The following is a 25523-nucleotide window of genomic DNA, read 5'->3' as shown; positions in this document are numbered from 1 at the left end:
ATATAATAGTTTAGTGTACGATAGTGATGTTGGTGTCACACACATGTATATTTCTTAAAGGTCGACCGTTGTTACTTGCTACCATGTTCATGTTAAACTATATATTTGAAATCATACTATTTTATTGATCCTATTCGCTTTTGAATATTTCATGAACAATTTTTCATACACGAACACGGTGTGTTGTTTGTTGTACTTATACATATTATAGTGTATTAAGTATATAAGTAATCGATAAAAAAAAATTAGACTTTTGTCGTTGTTGTTTTCGTATATTATGTAGGTACCAGCTTATATTTTATATACACCTATAACACCTTTATCGTAACTCCATTGATTACCAGTCGCAAAAATATGTGCATATAGGTACTTTATTCGAGGTCGTTTTATTTTTTATAATTTTTATCACTATCAAGTCAGACGGTTTTTTTCAGATTGGTTTATAATATTATTTACGAGATTTTCTCGCACGAATGTACACTATATTAAAATGGATAAATTTAATATGAAATTATATCTGCTGCAGGCTGTAACTTTATTATATCTGTTTTCCACTCTTTCAGCCTATCGAAATGATGGGGTTTTCAATAATATTAGACATTATAATATACTAATTAATTTACTCATTATAATATTTTGTTTCCATTTTAATTATAGCTCGATTGTCCCATTTGCATTTCAGTCGTTGGCGTTGGGTTGTGATTTTTAATTGAGACTTAATTTTCCAATAATATTATGTATACATATCTATAAATTATTATACAATAAGTATGTAATATGTTTAATGTTTATACTGCTAAATGTAACCGTATAACGTGTGATTGATATACGTTGTAATATAACTGAACGGTCACAATCGAATGTGTGATTTTTGTTAACTGGGACAATGTACAGCTAATGACGACTAGGAAAAAAACTGTACGTTCTAGGTATAGAAAAATGTATAGGCATGTTTTTTTTTTTGTTTTGGAAATTTACGCAAAAAACCGGTTGAGTAGACTCTCGTGAGAATCTCTACACTATGGCTGTTCTAAGATAACGCACTGTGCATGTTAAATCACTGTAGCAGCAGCAAAACTATAAGTGCAGCGGTTGTAGAAGCAAACAAGTGCTTATATATTTGTAATGTAAACTTTACCAAAAATCAAGTTTAGAATTATTTTTGTTGATTTTTAAATATTGCGTCATTCTGTGAGAATTTCTTATATTTATTGTCACAATGTCACATAATGTGTAAGTACATTACACACCAGTCATTATGATGGCATTTTATAAAAAAAAAATACGTGTACCTATACTCGTAATGCAGATTCTCCGAGTGTTATTTAATATTCCAGTTATTATATATGCCAACTTAATCGTACATGGGATTGAACAAACATCGGTATTTTCATTTGCATAATATTGTATTATGAAATGAATACAATTTCTTTTGTTGTAAATAGTGATTTATTTAAATTTCGACGGTGATTTATTCGAATTATTTATAGAAATGATTTTTAAGTTAATTATTCTCAAAATTATGTAGGTCGAATGGAATGATAATATTTGATTTTTAGGTCGTTAAAACTCGATTGCGGCGGTAGTTATATTCCTACACTACAGTCGTATAGAACAGTGGACGTGATTGATAAATTAATTAAACCGACATATATCTGGTTAATTGGCAACGTAGTTATTATTTTACATTCGTGCAAAAATTTGATCTATTTGTATCTTTACTCTCGCGCGGACAGTAATTTCGTTAAAAAAATAATTATTAAGTATTATTGTTCGGAGGTCAACGAACGCGTTTAACCTATCGACGATACCTGTAAAATAGGTTTAGCTATATATATATATAAGTGTAACTGTGTAAGTATCATTTATCTTGAAAGTTTACCGCAAAAATCGGTCAGTACGTCTTGGGTTGTCTTTTGTGGTGGTGGTTGTGGTGGTGGTGGAGGGGGGTAGGGTGGATATAATATGAAAACACACAAATAATTATCGCACAGTCTCGTGCACAACTCATTTAAATACAAATTGAACTTTGTATACATAGTAATACAGTATTTTCGTACAGCACCTATTTGTTAATCAATATCGGAAAGTCAGTAACCCTATATAGTCGATGATGTAGTGAGAATATTTTAATGCTATACAGGACATAATATGGGATCCCTTAAACCGGTTAAACCGTAGCTTTCAATAAAAATACATAAATGTAAAAACGTTTAAACTCGTGTTTTCGAACTTAAAAAAAAAATGATTATCTATACCGAGTTTCCAATAATTGCGCAGTGTTATATACATCACGCTCGCGTTAATACATCATACAGAATGATTAATTGCTAACAGTAAATCGAGTACTCGTTGCACAATAATACGTGTAATTTTTTCCCCGAAAGATTCAAAAGTCAAAATGTAAACCGCGTATTGAAACATAATATGTGATCATTTTATCCGGGTTCACGTAGAACTATATATATATATACTCACTATACAAACCGACCAGTATGTCTGTCCGTAGCACGATTAGAATCTTTCGACGTATAACGATTTAACGAGAGACTACGTATCCATATGGTCCCGACCGATGGTGCAATAATTCCGCTGACGTATCCTGCGCTATATCGTCGTGTGTCGCATAACAGGCATAATAATATTATTATGTGGCCGTGTATGGCAATCGTCCGCGTGCATTTCGTCTTCCTCCTTATTGTTTATGCATATTGTGCAAATATTATTATCGGCGGACCGAACCGAACACTCGGGCGAGCCCAACAATTTTTCTACTACCATATACTTCGTTATATTATGTGCTGCCCGTGCATGAATTTTTTTCGCTATTGCCCCGGTGTGTACATATACCTATATGTATATACACGCGTATGGGTACTTGCTGCTGAACGCGTGTATAATAATATAATAATATTAGTATCTAAATCGAAATCGCTGCAGTAGAGGCGTGGAAAAATCGCCATTGCACACCCGGCGAAAATAATATAATATACATAATATAATAATAATATGTGCGCACAGGTACAATAAACACCGGCTTTCGGGGATATGTATTACAGTACTATATAATATAACGACGTATAGGTACACATATAGATTTTTTTCCCGTCCGAAGTACTATTATAAAATTCTTCGCAAATTATATATACATTCATCCGGTGATGTGGCATGATATTATATTATACGCACGCACCTGTGCTGTCTGCCGATCGAATAACAGCAGTGGATGGGTATACAGATTATCGAGGAGCGTTGAAATATAATCGTGTACCATGTTATGCGGCGTCGACGTCCCCGACGATGAAGGCCGTGACTTTGTTTTTCGGATATCCGACATGATGATGGTAATAGTATTATTATTGCAAGACCCGTCGACATTTGCCGTTCAACCCTACAATCGAATGATATCGAAAATGAAAAACTGTTAAAGGAAAATCGAAATTAAAAACCAGAACTATTGACTTTGAAAACTTCTTTATTAACGTGCTGTATAAAATATATACAATATATACAATATCATGTATATATTTACTCAATGATAATATGATGCATTATTGTTTTAAATTGTAGCACGGACCTGCTTTTTCGTCGCGGGGACACTAATTCCGCGTTATTAACATCTGCACAGTTACTAAAATACCAGTTGTATAGTGGCACCGGACAAGTATACGGCAAGTGGGGTAAACATACCAGAACTTTTGAAAAAAGGTTGGCCTCGGGACCGTGCTGCGCGGCTTGTCTCCTCCCCCCTTTAATCCAGGGTTAGGTTAGAGGGGGTAGAGGTGGTACCCAGGGTCACATAATATTATGTAGTTACCACCTATATTACATTCGTATAGATTGGTATGAAGTAAAAACATTCGATTGTACACACGACCCTTACCGCGTGTATATAATACCACGTTCGGCATAATTTATGTCATATATATATAAGTAGGTATACTGAGCTTTTAAATGATTTCCAAATAATTTTTTCCCTTATTACTTGAAGACCCAAAGCCTAAGGGCAGCTCGCGCATATCAATTATACAGACACAGGTACTACGGAATTATTGGCATGATATCACGTCGTTCGGTCTTGCGCGCGAGTTAATCATTTTACATGATTATTATTATTTTATGATGCAATAATACAGATAGACTAGGTAACGGTATTATGCCGTATCTTACAAAATAACAAAAACCGGGGAAGTCGCTTAGCTGTATCGAAGATTTCGAGTGGGACCTGTCGTCATCGAGTAGGTCACTGCGCAGTAATGGATGCGTTAAATTTCAATTCAAATTTAAACGATAAACATATTGCACAAGAAAAACGATTCTGAGGTTAGTGTCAGCCTCTATACTTAAATCGATAATTCTATACGTTTTTAACTACAAAATAATTTGCAAATGTTCGTGATTTGAACTTTAAACGCTTTCAAAAAAAAAAAAAAAAACTATTACTGTATTTTAGATGTTTTTTAATTTCTGTGAGAACAACGTATGTTGAGCGTTGTATTACATTTTTCATATGTTTGATTTACAATGTCTGCCGATCAAATAACATTATATACTATCGCGGAGCACTGAAAAACCATCTCGCACGATCGTATGTGCATCGATGTCGAGTGTCGACGTACCCAACGGAGAAGGCCGTGCAGACTTCGTTTTTCAGATATCCGATATTGTGACGTTCAACCATTGTATTATTTGCAGAACCCGTCAACATCTTCCGGTAAACCGTGTACATTTCTTGTACATGGAAAGCGAAAAAATGTTTCTGAAAAATTGAAACTGAAAATCAGAGTTTAATTCTGAAAACTTTATACGTGCCTTAAATTACCAGGCGGGTCGCACTTGGTTGCGGGGGCGTCGTCGGTGCTGTTCTGCATATAAGTAGGTACACGGTGCAGCTGCTGTGTCAGTACCACACAATATGTATAGGTGGTCTCGTGAATGGAAATTAGAAAACTGAAAAACACAATCATTTCGCTTACGCTTTTATATTATATAACGTCACGTCTATATGTTTAATCCGTCTAGTTTGAATGACGGTTGTCGGATATATTACACGTACATATTACACCTATTATATACCTCGGAGATCGTTGGTACGATTGACGTACCTAGTCCGCACCGACCTGTAATGATATGATCTCCGAGTCCTGCGTTTGTGTAATATTATAATATATAGTACGGTCAATCGCGTGCGGTTCTACACGCCACATCATCGTCTCCTTTCTGATTTTTCTGACCGGCGCGCGTCTCTATATTATATTAATTAGCATTATATATATATTTTTTCCTTTTATTTTTTTTTTTTTTGGTTCTCACCCATTGTGTTTTCGTACGGTTTTTTTCTCGACGAAAACCGTCGGCCCGTGCACACACACGCGCATTGCGGCTGTGTAAACCTATGGCGAAATGGTCGTTCGTTTTCGTTGTGCAGTGCATATAACATTTCGATTATATCGGCCGCAGTGCGCAACAACGACGAAAATCGAACGCGGGAACGGCTAGATAAAAAAAAAATAATAATAATAATAACAACATACAGCCTTGTTTTTAATTTTCAATCTCATTCGAATGTATATAATATTATCATTATTGTACTCGCTCGTTATTATTATGCCGACGCGTATATATACGCATAATGAAAAACACCGCAACTCCGAGCCTCGCGTATATCCTATAATATATTCTCGTTACCGAATGATTATTCGAATACACACATATATATATATATATATATATATAGCGAGTTAATCCTCTCGGTCCGCCCTATGGCCGTGACACTTTCCACCAGTGCGGGACGTATATAATATTATTATTATTAATCCGATCACTCGGAAAAATCGACCGAAACGCGACAAAATACTGTAGCGGTGGTGACTCGTTTGGATATGCAGTCTATATACGTAGTTTAGTCCATTAGCATGCAATACATATTTTTTCATTGGACGAGATGTGTGTTGGGGGGTATTGTCGTTTTACACGATTTCGACGCGTTAAAATATCACTCGAACAGAACTTTTCAAAACTAAACAATTTCAAGGACGACGTATATACCTATACGCTGTCGGGTCAATATTTATTATTTTCTTACATCGACCACCGCATGTATATTATTATTATTTACTAAATGCACTTAAAAACCCGTTTAAAACAATGTGTTCACGTAATACATTTATTGTAGTGAAAAATAACTTGTCCAGTCAGTTATAGTTAGCAAATTATAGTTATGTCAAAAGTTTTGAAAACAATTGACTTTGAATCCATTTCTATTGTATATTATCAACTTGTCAATGCTCAGACGTGTCTCGTTAAATATGGTATTGGATATGTTGGGAACTGGAGAGTACGTAAAAAAATCGTCTCGTGTAAGTATACCTACGATTAACAACAATATTTATACTCGCTGAAATCTTTTAAAATATCACGAAGAAAGAATTGCGTTTTAGTTTGAAAAGTTTCTATAAAATAAAGTTTCATCGAGTCTGCGAAAACATGAAATTTAATATTTCCGGTTGCGATATTATGTTTCAACAATATGTACATTGAGAAGAGAGATTAATAAAATGTCTTCACGTCTCAATTCTGCGCAGTTGTTGAGCACAGTTGATCGCCGGTAGCCGTTTTTAAGCGTTAACTATCTGCAGATAATGTCAATAAGTTCAATTAGTGTGGTCGGTGCTTTCTATATATATATGTATTATATACAATATGCGTTTTCTTTATACATACACCTTCATATAATACTTCTGAAATCACCATTATCCGCGACTATTCGCTCTCGGCTGGAGATCAGTACGTGATGGCTGTAGATAGGTATAATACCTAAGTATTTCACTATAATCGAATATTTTCACATCTTTACCACCTTAGTCATTGCCACTAATATGTCTATTGATTGGCGGATTTCGTCGTCTTTACGCACGGTAGGTATACCTTTATATTATGTATTAATATAATAATATAATGCCCATGTACATGAATGACCCCGCTTTCGAAAAAAGTGCGATCAATTATATATACCTACATATATTATACAGGCAGTAGCTGTTATATTGTATAGGCGCCTCGTGCGTATAGCGAGCGGTCGGTGGCAAATTACTTTTGAATTGGCGTGACAATCAATGTGTTATGTATTGATGGGGGGAGAAAAGAAGCGCTTTTTTTTCTAATTTAATATAAAGACATCGGGGCTGCGAACGGTGGCGACAACGGACGAATACGACGATATTCAGGCTAACGAAAACGATAATGGGAATTGAATTATGTAAAGTTGTATTACTACATCGGGACATATGCGCTGCTGCAGTGCTGTATACAATGGGATGCCAATTAAACTGGCCAGGTGAAAGTTGTATTATGATATATCCAGGATTATGAGAGAACTGCAGTTCACAAACCAAAACGACTCACGTTCTAATAATAATAATAACAACTACGCACGACGATACACACATAATACGAATGCACATACATAATAATATTAAATATAGCAGTATAGGTACGCATGTATAATATAAGTATAAATCGGTCAGCCCCCGTGCGTCGAGCGCGAAACTGACGAATGTTAACATAATATATTATAATATAATAATATGCTGTCGTGCCAATGCGATAATAATATATCCAAAACGAGTTTAGACCGCCCTGCTATTACCTATATTTTTTTGGGGAACACTCAACTTTAAAACGTTAACGCCCTGCGCCGAAATTTCACATTTTTTATCCGTCGAATCGTCTCGATTAAAAAATACATCGACAGTTAATGTTTCATTAATCATACATTCGTATGTATATTTACTAATCAGGTTATTGTATATGTTGTGTCTGCAGGGGTAGAAGCGGCCGATTGAGGAGTTTGCCCGCCTTGTACCAGGATGACGACGACGGTAACGATCTCAGCGACCTCGGTTTGAGCACGGGCAAGAAGAACTGCGTCGACGACTACGATGAAGAAGAGGTGCATCGGGATCACGTGGCGGAGGAGCATCGCAGTCGTTCGGCGGACGGCGGTGTTAAGGATCGAGTCCTGCACCAGTTTGGTAGCCGGACTGAAGACCTGCCTGAAGAGGACCACGAGGAGGAAGACGTGTTCCGTGGAGCCGAAGAACCCGTGGCTGTGGCCGTCAGAGTGGCGACGGTACAGACGATCGCCGCGGTCGCTCCAACGGTGACCGAACAGGCGGTGGCCGAAAACGGATACGACAGGGCTATCAAAGACTACGTTGATTTCGCCGAGTCCAAGCGGACTTCCGTGGCCAAGTGCGAAGAGCAGCCGCTGCCATGTCGTAAGCCCGCCGTGGCCGAGATAAGGCGTCGGATGTCGGCCCCCAAAATCGAGGAGAAAGTCATGTTGCTCAAGACCCGATCGCAGTCCACGAGAGACTTGAACGCCTCAGCCACCGGTGAACTGCCCAAGGTGGACATTGGTAAACGCCGAGAGATATTCGAGAAGATTTGTTCGGAGACGAAAGCTGCCGACGTGCAGCACACTATCGCGGCTAGACAACCATCGCTCGCGAAAAAAAAGTCTGTCAAAACGTCGCCGACGCCATCGCCACCGGCAAGTGTTGCCGCTACCACCACAGACGTTTCCCTGCAACAAGTGGTCGAAGATATTTCTCCGCCCGAGTCGCCGTTGCGAGGTAAGATTTTAAAACGTACGTTACACACGTGTTGTGACATGATTTTTAATAAATTGTAGATATATTTATCGGATTTATAATATATAGGCACCTAACTAATATTTTTTTAGTTTAAAGATAAACAATAATAAATGTAATGCAAGTATACACATATCTTTCATACAAATTTCACGGTGATTTTTGAAAATCGGGAATGGTTTATTCTACTCGTATAATTAGTTATGGCTTGTTTGGTTGCTCTGGGCCAATGCCGTTATTTTTTGTAAATATACCTACAAAACAATCTAAAAAATATATAGGTATATCGTATATTGTATATATATATATATATATATGGATGTGATAAATTCTATGTACAAATTACTATGACATTGCAGTGAATGAAAAGATTTTCATGTATTCGCATATTATTATTCGTCCTTCTGTTAACTCCGTAATAATAGTTATTTGGTACTTAGAAAAGTTAACAATCGCACTGTGATAAAATACACATAGGTACCCAAAAAAGGTGTTTTTCATCTGATAGTTTGAAATTCAACATCTATTATCAGTACTTGGTTGAAACGATGAGCTTTAAGACTTTATACATTTATTTTCATTTTGGTCGAAATTATATATTACATTCTCGTATTGTACTTAAATGCGATATCTATATCATATCATACTACTGTAATATTATATTATATGATGACACAATGTTATGTTGTCCGTAAGTTTAAAATGTGTTGTATGGCACTACGCATTTTTTCATAAATTCAACTTTTTAGAACATTTTTCATATTTTTAATACATTTTTCACAATAATTTATTCTTGAAGCGAAAATAGATTATAAGTGGTACAAATGGTATAAAGGGTTATAGGTGGTATATTTGCTATAAAAAATGTTATACTGGATAGTGGTACATTGGTAGTGGTAAGATAGTTTACGTTATTATATAGTATATAATATATACTATTCAACACTCGTGGATCATCATTTTCATATTTATATTTATTGACATTTGTATACAGAATAATTATACTATTTTAGTGTCTCTACAAAAATTCATCATTGCACGACTCGTTTCTATTATTATAATTTTAAACTATAAGAAATGTACATATTAAATTTATTTTTTGCGATTATTCAATCTTAAGAGCATTCAAATCTCAACGTTGATCATAATAAATAGTATATAATATTATGTATATTGTGTGTTGTGCGTATATTATTTAACTGTGTATTTTTTTTTCTAAGGAATAGATCCATCTAAGATTGTGGAGCCGCAAAGCGAACAGGAAGTGACTTACAGTAGCGAAGAAGAAATATTGCAGCACCGCGGTCTGGCGGTCGACTCGGAAGTGGAGGACGAAACGACGACAGCGTCGGCGGAGGAGGAGATGATGGCCGAGGAGGAAAAACCTATAGTAGCACTGGAGAAAGAACGCGTTTGCATGGTGGAGGACGAGTATCACCATCACCTGCAGCACATCCGTCACCATCAGCAGCTCTCGTCCCTTTCCGATCTGGTCAGCAGGCACTCGATCGACAGTTTGGACCAGGAGTGTGGTCACACGGTCGAAGACCCGGACGACGGTAACTACCCGGGTTCGTGTCTGAGCGCCGAAGACAGCGGCGTGCACACCGAGGACATGTCGAGTTGCGTGAGCCAAGCCGACGACGAGGAACGGTCCAACTTACAGCCCAGCCCCGTGCTTTTGCAGCAGCCGCCGAATGTCGTCCAACAGCACGTCGACGACACGTACAATATGGTGAGACTATGTTATACTATGTAACCTACAATAATATCTTGGGTACGAATTATATACTTGACACTGCAGTACTGCACTATACTGTAGGGCTGGTGGTATTTCAAATTTTCCTATACCGGTGTCCGATCACGTTAGTCACTTAGGAAAAATACCATATCATGGTAAATACCAAGAACCCTGTAAGATATCTTTATACTGGACCAGGAAAATAGTACATCTATTTTAATAATTATATTTTCATTATTCATTTTTGTATAAAAAAATATTTTGCAATGCTGTGGGGGAATAATTACTAAAATGATAAGATAATACCTTCTTCGAATGATCGGAATCCTAAAAATAGTTGTTTATATCCCGAGTATTAGGATATCAGATAAAAGGTGAACGGATTTATATTATAAATGTATACGGTATTTTCCGAAACAGTGGTAATTACTGAATTACGGTATACCGGTATTCTGAAATACAGTCATCAGCCTTACTATATTGCATACCGGTTCGGTATATTGCAGTACAGAGTGTGTCAAACTTGCCCCGGCATTCCTATACTGCAGGTTGCATTAGGTTATGGTTTACAACCAACGATCTTCACCCCAATGAAAGTCAGAAGAAGCAGATTTATAAATTTATGATGGATATTAAATTTTGCTGAGAAATTTTGAATTCAGCACGAGTTCTAGAGTGGTCCTAACTTTGCGTTGGTCTGGGTTTAAGGTTTCGGAAATGTGATATTATGATAGGAGCGATTCTTTCCTTTCCTTATTCTTTATTGTTGGCACACGCGACATACACAGTACCTATAACTGTATAAATAAAATACATCCAATTGAAATGTTCCTACCAATTATATTTTTATTTTATAGTTCACTACTATAGTTATGAATTTTTTCTACCTTTTGTGTATGTAATATTATTGATGGAAGGTGTGGACCGTGTTTCTATAATGAGGAAGACGCGAATCATGAGAGTTTGGAAAACCGCTGGATTAACATTGTAATATACGTATATATATATATATATTAGGTTCATATACCTAATGAGTAATGACGTACGTGCTTTGCAACCATATAATATAACAAAAACCGCCACCCGAGTTTATTACATGTTATTATACACCGCATCGCGTGGTTTAACGGATCGCTTACGAGATTTGATCGCAAACGATAATGTCCCGCCATCGATTGTCATTATTATATTTTAACCACAAATTCGTAGGATTTAGCATACTATATATAGTAGATCAGCAATATTTTTACGGACACATTAAGTATATATATATAATATATATATATGTGTTCGCTCGAATTGCCATCTCGCAGGTAGACTTGATAGTGATTTATATTGTTTTACATTTTTTCTTTTGTGATCAAATGAATTCTTAACCGCTCCTTTGTCCGGTGTTTTTAAGTACATTAAATCAGACTTTTGACTTGTGTCGATGTGCTTGTCTTCTTCAGGTACTCGAACTGACGCCCATCAACGCACTGGAACCCCCCAAAGAGAAACCACCTCCACCACCCGTAGACGCGTATCCAGACGACGATGGCCAGGTGCAATTACCGCTAGAACCCGTAAGTATTAATCATTATTTATCACCTATAATTTGATATCCATATATATATGGTACTGAATTCCGTGTATTATTGTTGCGTGCTGGTGCACAGGCTGTAGACAGCTTGGAGTCGGCCAAACGCATAAAGAAAGAAATGTGGATGAAACGTTCCAGTTTCCTTGGCCTGGAAGAATACACGAACGGCAACGCCAGCTACGAGCACGGTAAATCTGATGAAATGATTTAGATGAATTGTGAACAATCCCATTTAGCCGTGTATCTCATGCTTGTGGTGTATACTACGTGTTATAGATTTGGAAAATTTGAAGTCAAAACCGCCCGATTTGACGTCGTTCTTGGAGGAGGAACGTCGGCTGGAAAAACTGTTGTACAATCAGAATAAACCCGAACGGCAACCACACGACACTACCAGGGTTAGTGTGCTATATTTATATTACATAATAAAGTACAGGAAATATACAATATACACTTGAGTGCTTTACAGCCGTACAGGATGTTTCGGGGGTTTCCGTATAGCATTATAGAACAAAACAAAAAAAAGCCTTAGAATTCATTTTTATTTTTAAAATAATAATCTAAGAAATCTTTGATTAAGTTCCTGATTTAAAGTTATCATATGTAAGTGGGAAGTTACTCTTAAAAATATCACGTGTGCAAAAATTTCAATGAAATCTCCAATTAAATATCAATTTCAAGTTTCAAAAAAACGCAAATTTCGTTGTTTTGCGAACTTTGCAGTAAATGGAAACTTGAAAATTGCATGATGCACCTGCTATATAATATGTACACTTATACTTTATCGTGTCGTCAGTGCCGTATTTAAGAGGGGAATAAGAGGCGATTGCCCCGGGCAGCATTTTTTGGGAGCATCAAATTTCACACAAGTGTTGTACGTTTTGTACGGGTGAGAAAGATTGCCACTATAAAAAAACTGAGGGGGGAGGGAAGAAAGCATTAAATAAAATGTGTACCCGGGAGAGCAAAATCCTAACCACGCCACTGAGTGTCGTACATTTTACGTCTTAATCACGGTTATCTAGACACTTGTGTTCATAAAATAATGTAGCATATTATAAGTAATAATGTAGCATATAATATGATCTTTTGTTTAATTAAACAAAATTGCGTCTTTGCAGATTTACGAGAACGTTAACAACATTCCGTCGCAGAACGTCTACGTAGACGATGGTGGCGACAGCGAGAGCAGTCAGTACATGAGGGACATATTGCAGGTGGAAGAGCAGAGTCGATGTAATCAGTTGAAGAACAAAGCGGCTCAAAATAACATAGGTAAACGATGGTTAAAACTCCTTGACTTATGTATTAAATATGGTATCTGGAAAAAATACGCTTTACGGAAATAACAAGTCTTGCCCTATAGAATTAACCAAGTTAGGTTGTTATTATTTTTTTTTTTTAGAAGAAAATATTCAGTTTTTAAATATTTGAATCTTTAACATTATATTAATGTCTTTCAAAAAGACTTTTTTAAGCCTTTTAAAAATTATTTTATACCACTATAAGAAATAAAATATAAAAAGTTGCAGTTCAATGTGTCCTGTAGAAATTCTTCTTCTTTCGTATAAAAAATAGTTATCTAAGTCTGATCATTGTGTGAGGCCTGATAGTTGCTCCTCTAAATTAATTTTTTTTCTATAAAAAACCGTAGTACTTACTTCCTCCTATAACTAGGTATCGGGCATTCGGGCAGTATAATTTAATGGAAAAGTATTATAATTAAGGTGGGAACTAAAATATAAATGATATAATCGGCAACGGCCCCAAAATAATAACATAATATACTATAAACATTTGACAATCATACTCAAATAATGTAATAAATTGTTGTTAAAATTATTTTTAAAACAGCTATTTCCCATATTTGATTATTGGTTGGATTTTTCGAGCTACGCGTTAGTTTTTTAACCCTGGATTTTTACAGGTTGGATATTTTAATACCTACAGAATATTTTGACCTGAATTCACTAAATCTATAACCAATAGGACTGCCTGACCTAACCTACGCATGTCATATTATTATAATCGCTGCCCACTGGAATATTGAGTTATAGAAGAGGAATATTATATTCAACGTGACTTAACATATTAATATTGTTTGGTTTCTGTAGGCGAAAAACTAGTGAAAAAGTTAAAAGAACTTGAAGAGGATCTGAACAATCAAGAGTGCGCTCGGGTCGGATCGGCACACTGGTTGCCACCGCCTACTCGTCACTCCATGCAGGACATCTCGTCAACTGCCTCGGTCGCGAATGCTGGACCGCAACCACCGGCACTGGACCTCACTCAGTCCATGCCAAACTTGGAGGTGAGCACCGTTTGATAATATTTTGGTACACTTGGTACTTTTCCCGACGGTTTTGAAAATTGTCCACGTATCACTTTGACTTATCCTAAATTATAAATTGTATAACGACTGTTGGGCTTTTAGCAAACGCCCTAAACACCATATTAAGGTGATGCGCGTTACGAGTAATAGATAAGCCCTTATGTGTGCCGTGTGCGAAACTCTCTTATTATGATTCCTACATCTGCCAGAAGTTTATTATCAACTCGTAATACGTTGTGAATATTTGATGGAAACAAAAAATGTATTCAACTTACACAATATTAATACATTTTTCAGTTTTATAAATTGACCATTTAAAATATGCTCAATAAGCACGTAGAAACACATAAAACACTAAGTATTTTTAGTTATTTTATTTGGAATTTAGGTAAATTAAAAATTAAAGACTAAGAAGTCATTAATCTAATACAGTAATTATTACTAATAATGATATAATAAGCTACAGTCTTAATACTTATCAAATAATAACTCAACTGCACGTTTTGACAGTTGATAGGTAGGTACACATTGCACATCCCCAGTGTCACCAAAAAAAAAAAAAACAATTATTTGGTTGAATTCTCTTACCAAGGTCGACCCACCCAGGTGAGTCATCAAATCACAAAACGCGCTAAAATACTAATATACAATTTTCTCTCTTAATAATAAAAAAAAAACCAATAACATTTATACATATTACATATAGATTTTTACTAGAAAACGTATAGTGGTATAAAGTGACTTCGTCGTCTTATAATGATTTAAGAACATGAACTTGATCTATGTGACTACACGTATATTATATGCAAGTATTTACAGTAAAAGTATTAATATTATTAGATAAATTATTGTAAATTGTCCTCATCCTCATATTATAAAGTTACTACCTAAGTATATTGATATACTCAATAGTATACTTACTGCACAGGCAGAGGCCCTCAAAAAATATTTTCTATAGTCTCCACCTACGACAGTTATTATAATTTATTATAGCTTGCAATAATTTGTTTTTTTTTCAAATATTCATAAATTGAATTTTATTTTGTAAGTCATCAGTTTTTGTCTGCGCCAAGCCAAAAAATTAAGTTTTGAATATAGCGCCATGTAGGGTCTATTGACCCGTCGATGTAACTTGTAAATAGCGCCACGTAGGGTTTTGAAGCCCGTCATGCAGTACTTGTCTTTGTCGCCGCGTAGGGTCTCCAAAACCTTCATTTTACACGTTTTCTTATGGAATTCAAACAGAGCGTGGCCTGTAGGGTAAGTTTGTAAAATGTTTCATTGAAATACTCAGGCGTTGAAATTATATGGGCAAATGTATAAATAGAATATGTTTGGAAAATTTCTATCGTTATCGATTTGTAATCGCACTATTAATTCGTCCGTTTTAATAATAATAATCATTAATCATGATATTTATTACTGTGATAAATATGTGGTAAACAAATTATAATATTACGATACAAGTATACAACACAGTCGGTTGATGAAAGTGCTGCGTGATCGACATTTAAAATGGACGAACGTATATTTAATTGGCTGAATAACAGTGACTTTGAGTTTGATTCAGATGATAGTGAGGATGAGGTAAGAAATAATATAATCATTGTACTGTTTAAAAATATAGTAAAATAAAATAAAATATATTTATTTGTAAAATATATGTCGATGATTCCGATATTGATCCGGATTATTTCCCAAACCAACTGCACAACGAAGAACAATATATAGGGAATTGTGACAATGATGATATTGAAAATGATATTGACGAAAATGCTCAACTCACAGCCGATGAGTTTGAAGATGATGCTAATACGCCGAGCAATGAAATTACATGGGGACCAGTAACTGGTAATCTAAATATAATACCTTACAACCCCCTTAATTTAGACGTTGGTATCAATCCTGATATCACTGATTCTATGAAAGATTGCGCTCCAATAGATTTTTATACTTTATTTTTTGATGAAGATGTACTAGATTTTCTAGTTTCTGAGACCAATCGTTATGCACACCAAATAATAAATTCACGTTTATTATCAAAATGTTCTCGTTTGAAAAAATGGACTCCTATTGACCGTACCGAGATGAGAAACTTTTTAGGACTTATTATATGGATGGGATTAGTGAATATGCCTAGTTTAAGAGATTATTGGAGAACAGATTTTCTTTATAAAACTAGAGTTCCAGAAATAATGAGTCGTAATAGATTTGAGTTGATTCTAGGAATGTTTCATTGTGGAAATAATGAAATTATTGAGCACGGTAGACTAAGCAAAGTACAACACCTAGTCGATATGTTAGTAGCCAATTTCAATAAATGGTACATTCCTGAAGACAAAGTGTGTATTGACGAAAGTGTGGTTCCTTTTATAGGACGATTAGTCTTTAGACAATATCTTAAAAACAAAAAACATCGTTATGGAATTAAGATATTCAAACTATGTTCGAAAGATTTTTATACTTTGCGTTATAACATTTATGCTGGAAAAGAAGTAGTAAGAGAAACTGACGTATCTTATAAAATTGTATTAAAGTTGATGGAGCCGTATCTTAACTTTGGACGAACCTTGTATACTGACAATTGGTATTCGAGTGTTAAGTTGGCTGAAAAACTTAACCAAGAAAATACACATTTAGTGGGAACTCTGAGAGCCAATCGTAAAAATAACCCGGAGAATGTAGTTAAAAAAAAATTAAAAAAAGGAGAGATAATCGCTTCACAGAGCAACAACAATGTAGTTATTCTTAAATGGCGGGATAAACGTGACATTTTATTAATCACCACCAAACACTCTGACCAAATTATAGAAATACAAAAAAGGAACAAGATAATAAAAAAGCCACTCGTTGTCGAGGATTATAATACTGGAAAATCGTACATAGACCGTTCTGATCAAATGTCATCTTACAGTACACCTTTGAAGAAAACTATCAAATGGTATAAAAAAGTTGCCTTTGATATTCTTCTATCCACATCATCGGTCAATGCATTATCTTTATTTAAGTCTGTTACCAAAAATAAATCCATTACAATAACTACTTTCAAAGAAGAAATTATCAAGCAGTTACTATATAAACCAAATGTTCCTCAACCTATTTCACCAGGCTTAAAACACTCACTAGTTACAACATGACAAAAAAGAATGTGTAAGCCGTGTTATGCGCAGAAGTCGGAAAATCTTGGTAGATTAGAAGCTCAAAACAAAACAAGAAAAGTATTTACTTATTGTGAAGGATGTAAACTACAAATGTGTAGAGATTGCTTTATAAAAAAACACAAAAATGTATTGTAGATATTCTTTACAGTTATAACCATTTGGTTATATAATTTACATTATTTTATAATTCATATATTATGTTATTTAATTTTTTCAAAATAAAAAGTTCCTATTATTATTTATTATATCTGATGTATGAATGTGTAATTATTCCAAAAGTTAAATATTGTATTTTTACATAATTGTATATAGCACTAAAAATTGAATAAAGGATCTAATGACCCTACACTTGTCATTAACGCCACGTAGGGTTCTAAGATCCATCACATTTTTTATGCGTGCATTCAATTCAGGTAAAAAATTTAATAAATAGTTAATATGTGATAAAAAGTGATAATTGTCTTCCTTTTCGGTGAAATGTAAAAAATTATTTTGACAAACCTACTGAATTTGATAAGAATAGTTTTGACAAGTCGAATGAAAGGTCAACAGACCCTACGTGGCGCTTAACCTGTTAATCTTTCGTCTTATCCGGTACAAATAAAATTAATTTCACTGGAGATAGGTATTCAACAAAGCCAACGACTCAAGTAGGTATACTCGGCCACTTGGGTTATTAGACCCACTGCACATACTTGTGTATAGTATTGTGTACCTACATATATTATATATTTTTATACCTACGATTTAAAATGCAAAATATATTTACTTAATCATTAATCGCTGTCACATTTATGCGTTTACAGCAACAGCAGCCCGTCCACAGCACCAGTCAACACCATCAACCCGAAGATTTCACTTGGTGCGTATGATTTTCGTATTGTTTTTCTAGTGTTTTTACTTGTTATTAATTTAATACCTAGAGATTTCATTACTTAATACTTTAACTTGTTAAACGGCGCGAACACGATATACATGTATAAAGCCACGTTGCGTACAGAACACTATGTGCAACCTATACGTTTGATGCCTTGTGTTCGGTGTTTGCCTCGTACTAAAAACAAACGGCCAACACGCTCACGATTCAAACGAAAAACGAGTTAGTACTTGATACCGAGGTACTCGAAAAAATAAGTATATAATTTCACACGCGCGCGCTGCAGTCATATATTGTCCCATCTGAATATACTTTTGAAGTACGGTGGATGTTTAATTTATGAATCACAATTCGGTGATCACACTTGTTGTGTGTCGCGTGATCGTACATACCTAGGACCACCGCACGCCCGTACGCTTGAAATTCTCATAATAGTAAACCTAATCACTATATTCATTATAATATTATACAGATTGCCAGATTGGATCGAATCTATTGGACATAGGGAATCATCGTAATATGGTATTTCTGATTTCAGGTCTTCTCAGAACGGCTGTCCCAGACCGACCCAACAGAGCGTCTACGCCAAAAGAAAGCCGATTAACAGCCAGCCGGAAAAATATAACTACCAACACTGGCTAATTCAAGTAAGTCGAACCCAAGCTCTCCACACCAAATGCACTCTTGGTACAAATATATTCTATTGTTACTTTGTTTTTAGGAAGCAGAACACCGCCGTTTGGTTGACCGGTGTAACCGTCAAGTGCCGCCCGGCGCAATAGCGTCAAACCAACCGCGTTCGCGTACCAGACCGTCTCTTCCGCCTCCTCCACCACCGGCGCACAATAAAAAACCTCTGCCCGACTCAGTCATTAACACCCTGACTCAGCGCGTGCAAGATCGTTTGTCATTCAACGATTTTCACAGGTGATTTCAGTTTAATCCCGACAATACCAGGTGATCCATTTGACGTAAGACCATAGACCTTATACTGAGTAGTAGGTCTTAGTATAAGGTCTATGTGTATGACACTTATTACTTCAGAGACTATTAAAGTCTTTGAAAAAATATATTTTTTTTATATAAATTTCGGTTGTTAGTAAAAACAACATTTTTCTAAATATAATTTTTTTTTTACTATCATTTTTACATTTTTTCGCTTTTTGTGACAACATGAATTTTAAATTGCTGATTTCAAAGCAGCATGTAATTTAGAATATTTTATTCCAATATAACCTATTTATTATATTTTGTTTTTGATCTGACTTTGGACGAGTAGTTTATGAGTTAAGTTTAGATGAGTGGTGTGGATTGGTAAGGGGTAACCCGCAAAATATTGGTCCACTATTCTATCTAAACTTTAAATAGGTACTTATAAGTAAGAATTAATAAATTACTTTTCCAAAATTTGATTGTTATGATTAAAAATATTCAGAATAATATTCTACTTGAAATTCTGAAACTTAAAAGATATGCTGTTATTATAAAGATGAAAAAACTTTAAAAAATGATAAAAAAAATTGTAAAAATATAATTTTTTTTCTCAAAAATGTTTTATAACAACTTACAACTATGTAAAATGAATATTTTCAATAACGTAAGTGTTTTCTTTGACATTGAGTGTCTTGCGTTAAATAGATAACCAAGTGTACATACTTTTAGGAATAAATACACTCTACCAGGCCCTTCTGGAATTTCAATTTTTTTTATATGTTCATTAAATATTTATGCTAAATAGTAAATTCAAGTTTATTTTATATTATAGAAGTTAAATTAAATTTGATTTGTCCAAAAATGAAGGGTTTTAATTAAAAATTTCTAAAACTGCCCATCTTCAATTTAGGTCTTTGTCCACAATCTTTTTTGAGCTTTTGAGCTAAAAATAAGTATATTATCACATTTACAAAGAAAAATCTCGTAAAAATATAAAGCTTAAAATTAATATTAAAATAAATATTTATAATTTAACATATCAAATATTTATTAAAAAAAAAAAAATAGATTTCTAAATTTATCCTCAAAAATACACAAGGGCCCTTAACATAATGTATACAGCCTACTTTTGTCTCTAAAAAGACATTAAAACACCTATATTTATTATGAATTCTGTTGGGTGCGACTCTTATAGACACGATCACATCACCAGCGACGCTGCTCCACAAGAATCAATGTTGAGCGTCAGTGGCAAAAAGAAGTGTTCGCACTGTTCAGTGGAACTGGGTCGTGGTGCCGCCATGATAATTGAGAGCCTGCAGTTGTTTTATCATATTGAGTGCTTCAAGTGTTGCGTCTGTTGCGTGCAATTGGGCGACGGCTTAATGGGGACTGACGTACGAGTCAGGAACAAAAAGTTGCATTGTCACAATTGTTTTTCGAGTGATGATGGTACGTCTTGTTTGTTAAATGTTAATCACACCTACTTTTAATTATCCAGTAATCAAGTGGTCACCGTGATTATAATATTTTGCCATTGATGTGTTTGCAGGAGTAAAATTCAGTTGCGTATAGGATATACGTTAAGTGAAATAGTATTAAAACATATAAAATGCGAATTCAAGTGTTAAATCTTTAAAAAATATTTTATTTATGTATAATAATATAATATTTTATGATGTTATAAAGAGATAGAAGGAGAGAGAGAGAGTAAAATTGTATTTTGTTGTTGTTGTGTTTTTTTTTTTTTTTAAGTAATGTAAACAATTTATTTTTTCAATTTTTATTGATATCTATACTATCATATACTTACATATATAAAATAAAATATAATAAATGCAAGTATATTATTGTTGTTATTAGTAATAATATAATACAGTTAAATAGTAATTAAAAATTTTATTTTACCTATCGTTTTGCTTGAGGGCAATTTTGTTTTATTAGGGTTATTGCAATTTCTTTTTGGCCTGAAACAGATATTAAGAAAATATTGAAGAACAAGAATTAACTTTGAACAGTTTTGAATTTTCTTACCTAATCGTAAGTGAATGTATAGAGCCAATATGACAACGTGAACAGGTACTGAAACATGTTCAATTTTTGACAGCCATATCTGAAAGGGCCATAATATTATATTAGTCAATAAAATAATAATATTTAAATAGATTATATTCAAAATGCCAGATTTTTAAAAACAAAACATTTTTAATTGTTTGGTACATTTATGTAATTGAACTGTTTTACATGTATTTCAAGTGACATTTATTAGAAATAATTTATATTAAAATATGGCATTCTCCATATACTGTAATTTGATTAGAAAATGGGAAACAGAATTTTAGTAGTGGTCTTACTTGTTTAAGTAATTCTCCAGCTTTATCAAGATCGCCTCTTAATGTCAGTGCTACCGCTAAGTTATAATAAAGAACAGCCTTGGCAGATTTCTGTTTGTCCGGTTTCCATTGTTCAATTTTAAGCTGTTCGTGTATTTCAGGTTCAATATCATCAAAAGCATTGGACTCTTTTAGCATATCTATTGCTTCATTTGGTTTATCTGACAATATCAGTGCTTCAGCTGCATACAAATGGCCTAAAAATCTACAAACAAAAAATATTATAAATTGTAATGTAACAGGCTTACGTGTTATTTTAAACAGACAATAATAAAATCATATAAAACTGGCTAACTTACTTATGAACTTTATTGATTTTGTCAGACTTAAGTAACTCTTGTGAATACTTTAATGCAACCACTGGATCTCCTAGACATAAGGCTATATATGCTCCAGCTGATTGAATGCAGCCAAAAAGATAGTCTTTGTCTAATGTATTGATGGGTGTGTGTGAAGGTGAACAGTCAATAGTTTCATTTTGAAGTAATAAAACTGCATTACGAACACACAATGAGCCAAATTCGAGACTAGGCATTGGAATGGATGCAGAAACTGCTTCGCAACTGTTAAGTTTGAAAAATAATTAAATTCAACAATTTTAAAACACTCAATTTGTTTTAAACTTACCTGTACTTTGTGTCTGGAAACAACTGTGATTTCAAAATAATTTTCCTGTGTTTACCAGAGCCAACAACACCTTCAATATAAGGTTTCTTGAAATCAAAGTCTCTGTCGTTGCTCTAAAATAAAAATATACACATGCATTGCCATACTTAATGGTTTAATGTAAGCATGTCTATTTACTTTTTTGTGAGTCATAATACAACATTCTGCTAATCTTAACCATAGCCTTGGATTCATGTGATAAGTTTGTACAGCTTCAATTAGACAGTCAAATGCTTCTTCGGGTTTTCGAGCATGTAAGAGACTTATGCCCAAGTTGAACATAAGCTCAGTTTTAATGCTCGCACTAATTATATGAAGTGGCTGACCCGATAGACTACCTTCAGCTACTCAAAATCCAAAATTCATCATTGAATAAATAGTTTATCATTTATACGATTTACAAATGGTTTTACTCCATACCTTGATTAGGTTTTGTTACATCAAAGATGTTCTTTTGGTGTTGAACAATTGCTTTGTAAATAGATGTGAATGACAAGGTAGGTTTTTTCGCGTAATGGTACAAGCAAGCTACGTTGTTGTTTATTAAAACTGAAGAAGACTCTCCAGTCTCTCTATAACAGAAACATTGATGATTGATAAACAGTATAATTAGATTAAAATCTATAATGTCAAATATCCTTACAAAAAGTCGTCCTTCACAGGGATTCCTTTTAAAATTTCCAGTGCTTCTTTATGATTGCCACGGAGGTATTCTAATTTTCCTATTAAAAACATTGTTGTCGAGTCCTGGAAAAGTATACAAGAAAATGTATAAACAAAACTGTTTTACTTGTTTATAAATATAGTAAGCGAATACTTTACTTGTTTATCTTTGATTGTATTTAACTGTTGACTACACTCATCAAATAAATTTAGCTCCATTAAACACCTGACTCGATACTGAATGAGACTGACTCTAAATGCATCAGTAGCAGCATCTAAATTAGCTTTCTAAAAAATCGGAAAAATTAAGACATCATTATTTGAAAATTGGATTAATAAATAACCCTGTAATATTAATGTATACTATACTTTTTCTGTTTTTTCAGTTTCAGTGTGTATAGGACCCCCTTGATCTGCACTACCAGTCAATATATTAGTGGCATTATCTGTTGATACGAATTGACTTTCAATGTATGTAATCAATTTCAGTGCTTCTGCAGGTTTGTTAGTATCTATATGTAATTGCACTATTAGTAGGCATACTTTATGAGCCAAACTTTCCTCTATAACAAATTCAAAATTAACAAAATATTATATTGATTATTATATGCGCACAATAATTAAATATCGCGTGCAATAAATAATTACCTAGAGATTCTATAAATGAGTAGACTTTGTTTATCATAGCCAGTGCTTTGGTGTAGTGTTTCAAATGGTACAAAAACACGGCATAGTTATAATAGTAAATACAGTTTTCAACATCTTCTAAAGAATCCAACCGCTCTAAATTTAATTCCACCTGTAAACAATGGCATGATTGAAAAAGAAAACGAGCCAACTTAAACCAATTAAATAGTCATATGATAGTGCAAATTACCTGCTTACAGACATCTATAAACGACTTTTGAAACTTGTCGGCCGTGCACAGGCCGTTTTCGTAGAACTCAACAATGGCCTTATTGAGCAGTACCTTGGGATCGTTGGGCCTCGAATCTTCAATTCGCTGCAAATGTTCTAAGCAAGATTTGTAATTTTTTTTTTCATATTCAGCCAATGCTTGCTGAGCCCAATCACGTTCTTGGTCTGTTATATTGGCCGCGGTCCCTTTACTGCTCGGTTCCTGTTTGTCGGACATTCTTTCGCTTGTTGTGTAGCTATAGGTACTATGTAAAAAATGTACACACTCACTACAAAGCAGTACAACGCAACGTTGTCGTGTTACTTCGGAACTTAATTTAAGTATAAAAACGGTCGATAGTGTAATTTTTATCAAACGTTTCAAACGTTTCAAATTCCTGAATAAATCCAAATACTCTATACAACGAGATAGATAAACAATATTATTGTATTGTTTATCTCTCTCGATGACTATATGACAATACGGGACAGTGTATGATAAGAAACACGACGTAAATATGCCCCGCACAATCGTAGTAGTTGCCTATACATATTCTGCCAGGCGCCTTTTTTTTCTGTTTAAAGTGTTTAAACCGACAGCAGAGGATGATGCTCTGTGTGAACAATACTACTCCTCTGCTGACATCGTTTATTAATATTCACAACACTCAAGCTAATACAGATACATACTCAACAGTCAACACCACTACACCTAACCTCACAGAATTGTTATGTTATATTTGCTATTTTTTTTTAATAAAACCATGACCTTTAAAATTGTGATAGACCCAAAATTACGATAAATACAATTAATTCTTAAATGTATTGCCGTATTGGGGAAAAAAGTAACAAAGAATTGTTATAGTAAAATAATTATCCTTATATATAAGTTTCTTTCAATAAAAGTTGATTCAATTACTATAAACTACTTATAAAGTAATTGTTTTGTATTAACCTTTAAACTTAATGTTAGTTACTCTACGTCTTCGCGACATTGGTAATGTCATTGAAGATAAGTCACAATTACATATTAATGGATTCAAAACTTAACTATCAAAAAATTTAACTCAATTGATCATTTGTAGGAAATTTGTGAAATGTTAATTCCGGATTTTTCCTGCTGTTGTTTTTACAATTCCAAAAAGAAGAACTCTTGTGTGAAGTCATTTTATAATGGTTAGTATACAAAACAAAACACTTCAAATATAAAATGTTTGTAGTAAAATAATCATAAAGAGATATTAATAACAAAATAATAAATATCGAAAGATATAAATAATAAACAATATAAACAATACCATCCTCCCCACCATAATTAAAAGAAAAAACACAAAATCATGCATAAAGTATTTATTATTAGCTCAGATTTTTTGTATAATTATTCAATTAATAATTTAGGTTATTTCGAAAGTAATTCTCGAAACAGTATTTCGAATAAAGGAGGGATATTTGAGTAGAAATAGGAATTTATATAGGCAACTTATTTACACGATAGCCGGATAGGCAACCACTACGATTTCGGAAAGCCGTGTCGAAGTTTGTTATCATTGACTGTCCCGTATAATTGTCATAATAGAGTCACAGATATATAGAATAATATATAGCATTTATTCTATAGACATTG

General features: G+C 34.1%; 2 protein-coding genes across 5 annotated transcripts in view; one reads left to right on the top strand and one right to left on the bottom strand.

Annotated features, from left to right (window-relative positions):
* Window positions 1-20915, top strand: part of LOC111039641 (uncharacterized protein CG43427) — a 57577-nt gene extending 36662 nt beyond the window's left edge. Inside the window, exons 4-15 of one of the 4 annotated variants that reach the window (XM_022323238.1) lie at window positions 7825-8651; window positions 9881-10389; window positions 11847-11960; window positions 12054-12165; window positions 12254-12375; window positions 13099-13252; window positions 14092-14288; window positions 18277-18332; window positions 18886-18994; window positions 19069-19274; window positions 20476-20732; window positions 20833-20915. In XM_022323238.1, coding sequence (XP_022178930.1) covers window positions 7825-8651; window positions 9881-10389; window positions 11847-11960; window positions 12054-12165; window positions 12254-12375; window positions 13099-13252; window positions 14092-14288; window positions 18277-18332; window positions 18886-18994; window positions 19069-19274; window positions 20476-20732; window positions 20833-20855 — 2686 coding nt within the window. In that variant the 3' untranslated portion in view covers window positions 20856-20915. Of the gene's footprint in view, window positions 1-7824; window positions 8652-9874; window positions 10390-11846; window positions 11961-12053; window positions 12166-12253; window positions 12376-13098; window positions 13253-14091; window positions 14289-18276; window positions 18333-18885; window positions 18995-19068; window positions 19275-20475; window positions 20800-20832 lie in introns of those variants that run through there. The other 3 variants (XM_022323235.1, XM_022323237.1, XM_022323236.1) reach the window with 3 other exon arrangements.
* A 209-nt stretch (window positions 20916-21124) lies between these two features.
* LOC111039635 (CCR4-NOT transcription complex subunit 10-like) lies at window positions 21125-24361 on the bottom strand. Its single transcript, XM_022323225.1, has 12 exons — window positions 23880-24361; window positions 23651-23801; window positions 23372-23565; window positions 23162-23290; window positions 22983-23086; window positions 22760-22911; window positions 22478-22683; window positions 22301-22413; window positions 21973-22236; window positions 21635-21878; window positions 21315-21393; window positions 21125-21247 (listed from the first exon to the last, which is right to left on the bottom strand). The coding sequence occupies exons 1-12, from the start codon at window positions 24135-24137 to the stop codon at window positions 21189-21191; spliced, it is 1953 nt and encodes a 650-aa protein (XP_022178917.1). The 5' UTR covers window positions 24138-24361; the 3' UTR covers window positions 21125-21188.
* Window positions 24362-25523: the final 1162 nt, after the last annotated feature.

Source organism: Myzus persicae, unplaced genomic scaffold (genome assembly GCF_001856785.1).
Source record: "Myzus persicae strain clone G006 unplaced genomic scaffold, MPER_G0061.0, whole genome shotgun sequence".
Classification (NCBI taxonomy): domain Eukaryota; kingdom Metazoa; phylum Arthropoda; class Insecta; order Hemiptera; family Aphididae; genus Myzus; species Myzus persicae.
Note: the sequence above shows the minus strand (reverse complement) of the source record. Positions and strands in the feature narration are given on the sequence as shown.